The sequence below is a fragment of the Sinocyclocheilus anshuiensis genome, unplaced genomic scaffold, assembly GCF_001515605.1.
Source record: "Sinocyclocheilus anshuiensis isolate Anshui unplaced genomic scaffold, SAMN03320099.WGS_v1.1 scaffold376, whole genome shotgun sequence".
NCBI lineage: Eukaryota > Metazoa > Chordata > Actinopteri > Cypriniformes > Cyprinidae > Sinocyclocheilus > Sinocyclocheilus anshuiensis.
Genome location: NW_015558600.1, coordinates 327,353 through 335,534, shown reverse-complemented (window position 1 = coordinate 335,534; position 8,182 = coordinate 327,353). Strand labels below are relative to the sequence as shown.

Sequence of the window (8,182 nt, the reverse complement as noted above, 5' to 3'; positions counted from 1 at the left end):
CTGTTATACAATAATTCTATACATAAAAGGCATTTACACATTTTGGGACAGTAGTGCAGATTTAGTGCAATTAGTGCTTGTTACAAGTTATAGTTTTTAGTTGTTTAATAACATAAAAAGCTTAACTGCAAGCACTACCGCTAACTAAAGAAAGGGAACCAATCACAGAGCTTCACGTAACACACGTGACAGACCATCGAAGTGAATCCAGAGTGGACGCGCTTCTCGCTGCAGTGAGATTCTTTAGCGGAGTCGCAGCCGCAACAGTGAACAGGCAGCGCGAGCACAGGCTTTAGGTATGAAAATAATAATACTTTACTATATTTTACACACTATATATGATGCCCATCACAAAGTAAAGCCTTCTGTGCGTGTGCGAAAAGCCGAACTGATGTAAATTTAATTGAGCGTAGGATACATTTTAAATTAAATGAAAAGTTGCTGCTTCATGCTGTTATGCAGGTGCTAATGCTAAAGCTAAAACATTCATACAGGAGAAACTGAAAGCAGCTTTAAAATTCACATTTATGCTTCAGTCTCTTATTATATTCATTTTTAAGATTGTAAAACCACTGTATCTGGTAAGTTAGATGTGTTTATAGACGTGTTTGGGTTTTCTGTTTCATTTTGTTAACGTTACTCATTGAGTGTCGTAAGTTTCTGACAGCAGAAGCACAAATCAACAAATTATTAAATGTAATAATTGTTAATAATGTATGTGCAATTTGTTACCGATCAATTAAGCATTTTTTTTCCTCCTGTTTGCAGGAGTCGTTTTATTTAAGGGCATAATGGTAAGAGCTGCATTATTAGTGGATGTTCTTCATCTATTTTTAATGCAGTTTATCTAATTCATAATAAGATCTTATCACAATGATTCACATTTTGTTTTTGTTTTATTTAACAGTCTCGGAGATATGACTCAAGAACGACTATTTTCTCACCAGAGGGTGAGAGCCCCCATATCTACACTCTTATTATTTTTATTGTGTGGTATTAATCTAAATGTTGAGTTCTTGTCATTTGTAAATGGTCTCAGTGTGTGTGTGTGTGTGTTGTTGGCAGGCCGTCTGTATCAGGTAGAATATGCCATGGAGGCCATCGGCCACGCTGGCACCTGTCTGGGCATCCTGGCCAATGACGGCGTGCTGCTGGCGGCAGAGAGGAGGAACATCCACAAACTTCTGGATGAGGTGTTCTTCTCTGAGAAGATTTACAAACTCAACGAGTGAGTGTTTGCCGTATGGAATTCAATAAATTTGGGTTCAAATAATTTATGTGGCCTTAAAATCAGGATTTTAAATTCTTAAACTCTCAGGATTTGATAATTATGGATTTTAAGGTTTCCCAAGAGGAGTTGAGGTTCTAATATATAGAAGGAATTGTATTGATATTCAATATTAAAAAAAACTTTAATATTTATAATTTAAAAAAATCTAAATATTTGTGGATTTTGTGCACTATTATAGGGCTTATTCATATTTAGATTTTTGGTTTGAATTCTTCCAGTTAATTTTAATTTTAGTTTAAGTTGTAGTACTTTCTTTTTTCCCCCCCTTTTCCCAAGAGGAGTTGAGGTTCTAATATATGGAAGGAATTGTATTGATATTCAATATTAAAAAAAACTTTAATTAATATTTATAATTTAAAAAAATCTAAATATTTGTGGATTTTGTGCACTATTATAGGGCTTATTCATATTTAGATTTTTGGCTTGAATTCTTCCAGTTCATTTTAATTTTAGTTTAAGTTGTAGTACTTTCTTTTTTCCCCCCCTTTTTTTTTTTAATGCCGTTGATTTATTGCATTAATGCTTATATTTAGAATTAATATTTAATAAAATTTCAGTTCTTGAGAAATCTCTATTAAATTAGCCTTTATTTAATTTTTTTTACATTTTATTCAAAAAAAATTCCTGAAGTTTTAATAATTTCTTATGTGCATTTTGGCCTTTTTTTAAGATATCAACATTATTTAGTTCTGATATGGGAGGAGTTGTATTAATATAATTTTTTTAAGAGAGAATTATTATTTAGCTTTGATATGGAAGGAATTGCATTAATATTTAAAATATAAAATGTTTTTCAGTTTTTTTATCTAATTATATTCTATTTCATGTCAGCTTTATTTCAGCTACTGAAAATGATTTTTAATAGTTTAGTTATAGTTTATAATAACGGCACTGGTGTGTGGTGATTCTGTAACGCAGAGACATGGCATGCAGTGTAGCGGGAATTACGTCAGATGCCAACGTCCTCACAAACGAGCTGAGGCTCATCGCACAGAGGTGAGTGAAGCGTCACTTTGACTCCTGCTAAAGGCTGCATTGTGTTGTTCTAAGACAAAATTGGTTTATTATACATAATATGAGAGTCTCAGGATTGATGTAGTGTGTGATGATGTGCATGCAGGTACCTGCTGCAGTATCAGGAGCCTATTCCCTGTGAGCAGCTGGTTACTGCCTTGTGTGACATCAAACAGGCTTACACACAGTTTGGAGGTACAACATACAAAAACATTTTAATTTATTTCTAACATGATCCTGGTGAAGTTTTGGGCTGTGGAATATAAACAGAATGTGTGTTTTGTCAGGTAAAAGGCCCTTTGGTGTGTCCCTGCTGTATATGATTCAATATTAAAAAAAACTTTAATTAATATTTATAATTTAAAAAAATCTAAATATTTGTGGATTTTGTGCACTATTATAGGGCTTATTCATATTTAGATTTTTGGTTTGAATTCTTCCAGTTAATTTTAATTTTAGTTTAAGTTGTAGTACTTTCTTTTTTCCCCCCCTTTTTTTTTTAATGCCGTTGATTTATTGCATTAATGCTTATATTTAGAATTAATATTTAATAAAATTTCAGTTCTTGAGAAATCTCTATTAAATTAGCCTTTATTTAATTTTTTTTACATTTTATTCAAAAAAAATTCCTGAAGTTTTAATAATTTCTTATGTGCATTTTGGCCTTTTTTTAAGATATCAACATTATTTAGTTCTGATATGGGAGGAGTTGTATTAATATAATTTTTTTAAGAGAGAATTATTATTTAGCTTTGATATGGAAGGAATTGCATTAATATTTAAAATATAAAATGTTTTTCAGTTTTTTTATCTAATTATATTCTATTTCATGTCAGCTTTATTTCAGCTACTGAAAATGATTTTTAATAGTTTAGTTATAGTTTATAATAACGGCACTGGTGTGTGGTGATTCTGTAACGCAGAGACATGGCATGCAGTGTAGCGGGAATTACGTCAGATGCCAACGTCCTCACAAACGAGCTGAGGCTCATCGCACAGAGGTGAGTGAAGCGTCACTTTGACTCCTGCTAAAGGCTGCATTGTGTTGTTCTAAGACAAAATTGGTTTATTATACATAATATGAGAGTCTCAGGATTGATGTAGTGTGTGATGATGTGCATGCAGGTACCTGCTGCAGTATCAGGAGCCTATTCCCTGTGAGCAGCTGGTTACTGCCTTGTGTGACATCAAACAGGCTTACACACAGTTTGGAGGTACAACATACAAAAACATTTTAATTTATTTCTAACATGATCCTGGTGAAGTTTTGGGCTGTGGAATATAAACAGAATGTGTGTTTTGTCAGGTAAAAGGCCCTTTGGTGTGTCTCTGCTGTATATGGGATGGGACAAACACTACGGCTTCCAGCTCTATCAGAGTGACCCCAGCGGAAACTATGGAGGCTGGAAAGCCACGTGCATCGGCAACAACAGCGCAGTGAGTGAAACGCACACAAACGTTATTCTGAACGCTTCAATTGTCTTATTTGAAACTGTCCAACTAGTGCTAGAAAGTCCAATTTATTTTGGACTGTTCATTTGAACCAAATCAGTTCATATTAATTATTTGGCTTAATGAATCTTTAGCTTTGATATGGAAGGAATTGCATTAATATTTAAAATATAAAATGTTTTTCAGTTTTTTTATCTAATTATATTCTATTTCATGTCAGCTTTATTTCAGCTACTGAAAATGATTTTTAATAGTTTAGTTATAGTTTATAATAACGGCACTGGTGTGTGGTGATTCTGTAACGCAGAGACATGGCATGCAGTGTAGCGGGAATTACGTCAGATGCCAACGTCCTCACAAACGAGCTGAGGCTCATCGCACAGAGGTGAGTGAAGCGTCACTTTGACTCCTGCTAAAGGCTGCATTGTGTTGTTCTAAGACAAAATTGGTTTATTATACATAATATGAGAGTCTCAGGATTGATGTAGTGTGTGATGATGTGCATGCAGGTACCTGCTGCAGTATCAGGAGCCTATTCCCTGTGAGCAGCTGGTTACTGCCTTGTGTGACATCAAACAGGCTTACACACAGTTTGGAGGTACAACATACAAAAACATTTTAATTTATTTCTAACATGATCCTGGTGAAGTTTTGGGCTGTGGAATATAAACAGAATGTGTGTTTTGTCAGGTAAAAGGCCCTTTGGTGTGTCTCTGCTGTATATGGGATGGGACAAACACTACGGCTTCCAGCTCTATCAGAGTGACCCCAGCGGAAACTATGGAGGCTGGAAAGCCACGTGCATCGGCAACAACAGCGCAGTGAGTGAAACGCACACAAACGTTATTCTGAACGCTTCATTGTCTTATTTGAAACTGTCCAACTAGTGCTAGAAAGTCCAATTTATTTTGGACTGTTCATTTGAACCAAATCAGTTCATATGAATTATTTGGCTTAATGAATCAGTTTAAAAAATAGAAAAATACTAGGCTGACAGTAAAAACGAATTTTCCTGTCCTGTCAGCCATACACACAAAAGCAGCAATTAAAGCTGCCTTACAACTGTGCATGCAAGTATTTGATATGAGTCATATTTAAGAACGTGTCTAGAGACTAAGACCTGAAGTGGGTCAGAAAAGGTAAAGAGTTGTGTGAAAATACATTGCGTGTCAGATCTGCGTCATGTTCAGCTCTTAAAGAAACAGCAGCCAAAATAAGCTAATAACCAGCTGCTGTGATGTCTGTTCATCAAAGAACAAAAGAAAAGAGGAAATCAATAACTTTTGTAGCTTTAAGGATTCGTTTATATTTAATTTAGAATTTAGTGTTTGATAAGTTTATTCAATTTCTGTATATTTCCTACTTGCTGAAGGGCACATGTAGCTAAATATGACATTTATTATAATGGGTTTATGTGAAGATTGTTTCAAGTTCGCTTAAATTAGAAGTGGTTATTTTTTTTAAACTCTTAATAAATGTTCAAATTGATAGCGCTCAATTATACTGTAATGTTGAATGGTTATAGTCAATGGTTAAATATTAGGGAAAAAAACAATTTCATAGAGACATCAGTAGTATTGGTATCAGTGATACTTGCCTTCAGTCATAAAAAAGATGCCATTAAACAAATATAAAAAATATACTGTCTTTGTTGCTTCTACGTTAATTTGAAGATTGATTGTGAAATTATTGCAATTAATCACGATTAATTTCAGAAAAAATGTGTGATTTAATTAGTAAATTTTTTTTATCGATTGACAGCACTATTTAAAATCTATCAGATTTTTCTCTCAAAAATCAACACAGAATGTGCAAGAGTTATTACTTCAAAGTATTCCCAGATGTCCTCACAAAGCATTTTACATGTTACGTATTACTGCTTTTTAGCATGTAGATTGTCATATCACTCTTTTGTTTGTCAAACTGTGAGGTTGCATGTTGGAATTCAAGTTTTCTCTTAAAGTTGAGTGATTTTTTTCATGCTTATTAAAAAAAGAACCTCTTAAAAAAAAAAAAAAAAAGATGACCAATCATCATGACGTCTACTAGTGCACTGTAATAATATCATGATTCGGCCAGTAGATGGCGACGAGACACCTGTCCTTAATTCAAGACTTCTGTTCTATTCTCTGACAAAAAAAAAGATCTCAAAACACCTCAGTTCAGAGACTTAAAAGTGTGTGTTTGTGTGTTTTAGGCTGCTGTGTCAATGCTGAAGCAGGACTATAAAGAGGGAGAGATGACTCTGTCGTCTGCCCTCGCTCTCGCCGTCAAAGTGCTGAACAAGACCATGGACGTCAGCAAGCTTTCAGCAGAGAAAGGTGTGTGTTTGGCAAGGCGGAGATGGAATAAATGTTTTAGCATGCAGACGAGGCAGATAGATCGAAGCAGTCTGGCGGAGAGCAGACTTCTGCATTATTAATGATCATGACACCATATACAGACCTACAGAGCTCTCAGCTTAATGCAGCTGATCATGTGCTGAATTGCAGTAACACACACACTGCAGTCAGAACGGTCATACAACAACAAACCCTTTTAAACAATAGACATTCTGTAAATTTAATGCATTTTAGGTTTCGATTGCAACCTTTTTTGCAGTTGCAACAAAAAAAAATAACACTTGACATGAAATCACAATTATCTGTTGAAAATGTTGAATTTTTCTAGTGCATTTGTGACTATATTCGATTTATTATAATATTATTTTTATATATTTAGACTATTTTACAAGCAGCTTTTTTATTTTCTTTACCTTAAAACTCAGAAAGATGTTGCATACTTGTTCACAGATGTTGAAGATGATGTTGTTTCAATAGATTAAGTATGAACAGTCTTTAAAATTTCAAATTTTATGGACAAACATCTAATTGTGTTCCCTTTTTCTGTCCATCTTCGTAGTGGAGATTGCCACACTGACACGAGAGAACGGCAAGACCAGAATCAAAGTCCTCAAGCAGAAGGAAGTGGAAGAGCTCATCAAGAAACACGAAGCAGAAGAGGCCAAAGCCGAGAAAGACAAGAAAGAGAAAGAACAGAAGGAGAAAGACAAATAACACATTTGCACTTGTTTTCTATTAAAATGCAAACGCCCGCTGGGATTCAAAGAGAGATTCATATTGCTCTGTCTGTCGATCTGTCATTTTCTTTATTAAACACAATACGAAAAGATAAACATGTCTAGTAGTTCTGTTTCTTATAATTGAATGCACATTCTGAGTGAGGAAAATCTAGAAGGCTCCTCACTTCATGCCCACAGCTGGTGGTTAGATGTTGAATAATAGCTAAAATGTAAAAGCATTCATCTGGAAATTTCTGCCTCTAATGTGAGTGTTGTGTAAACTAAGAGTTTTCAGGTTGGTGTGGGCTGAGACTGCATTTATGCTTTAACCAAAAAACTACTATGGTAACCATAAAATGCCATAGATACTAGCCCAGATAGCACACGTACATCTGCAAGATTTCTGTTAAAGATCGCTTCATCTGGAAATCTTAAAAGCTGTGTACAAACATCTGAGACGGCTTTAAGATGACAGTTTTACATGCATTCTAAATCATAAACATCTTAAAGACATTTTCTAAACATCTATTTGACATCTGATAGGAAACGTCCTATAGATGTATGGCAGATGAGCAAACACTAAAAAATACGTCTTGCAGATGTAAATGCAGACGTCAAATAGACATCTCTGTGCTATCAGGGAGTCAGTTTTAGAAAAATATAGGTCCTCATTCAAACAATGTAAAGCTATAGAATCTTTCCATTTATAATTTATAGGCCTTAAAGGAACACTCCACTATTTTTGAAAATAGGCTCATTTTCCAACTCCCCTAGAGTTAAACAGTTGAGTTTTACCGTTTTTGAATCCATTCAGCCGATCTCCGGGTCTGGCGGTAGCACTTTTAGCTGTAGCTTAGCATAGATCATTGAATCTGATTAGACCGTTAGCATCTCGCTCAAAAATGACCAAAGAGTTTCAATATTTTTCCTATTTAAAACTTGACTCTTCTGTAGTTACATCGTGTACTAAGACCGACAGAAAATGAAAAGTTGTGATTTTCTAGGCCGATATGGCTAGGAACTATACTCTCATTCCGGCGTAATAATCAAGGAACTTTGCTGCCGTACCATGGGTGCAGCAGGCGCAACGATATTACGCAGCGCCTGAAAATAGGCTAACTTCCACCAACATAACCAAGTTCCTAGCCAGCTTGCACAGGGAGCGTGCAACTAGGAAAAATATAGAAACTCTTTGGTCATTTTTGAGCGAGATGCTAACGGTCTAATCAGATTCAATGATCTATGCTAAGCTGCAGCTAAAAGTGCTACCGCCAGACCCGGAGATCGGCTGAATGGATTCAAAAACGGTAAAACTCAACTGTTTAACTCTAGGGGAGTTGGAAAATGAGCCTATTTTCAAAAAT

The 8,182-nt window shown here is 35.0% G+C and overlaps 1 protein-coding gene across 1 annotated transcript; it reads left to right on the top strand.

Moving 5' to 3' along the window:
- The first annotated feature begins 133 nt into the window (after positions 1–133).
- Positions 134–6,870, top strand: LOC107680153 (proteasome subunit alpha type-4). Its single transcript, XM_016475937.1, has 9 exons — positions 134–296; positions 769–794; positions 908–950; positions 1,066–1,228; positions 2,210–2,287; positions 2,412–2,500; positions 3,612–3,742; positions 5,955–6,078; positions 6,659–6,870. The coding sequence occupies exons 2-9, from the start codon at positions 792–794 to the stop codon at positions 6,811–6,813; spliced, it is 786 nt and encodes a 261-aa protein (XP_016331423.1). The 5' UTR covers positions 134–296; positions 769–791; the 3' UTR covers positions 6,814–6,870.
- The last annotated feature ends 1,312 nt before the right edge of the window (positions 6,871–8,182 follow it).

Excerpts from the sequence above, each read along its gene's own strand:
- LOC107680153 (XM_016475937.1), top strand. Across the intron at positions 3,743-5,954 it reads GCATCGGCAACAACAGCGCA|GCTGCTGTGTCAATGCTGAA; the intron begins GTGAGTGAAACG and ends TGTGTGTTTTAG. Across the intron at positions 6,079-6,658 it reads CAAGCTTTCAGCAGAGAAAG|TGGAGATTGCCACACTGACA; the intron begins GTGTGTGTTTGG and ends CCATCTTCGTAG.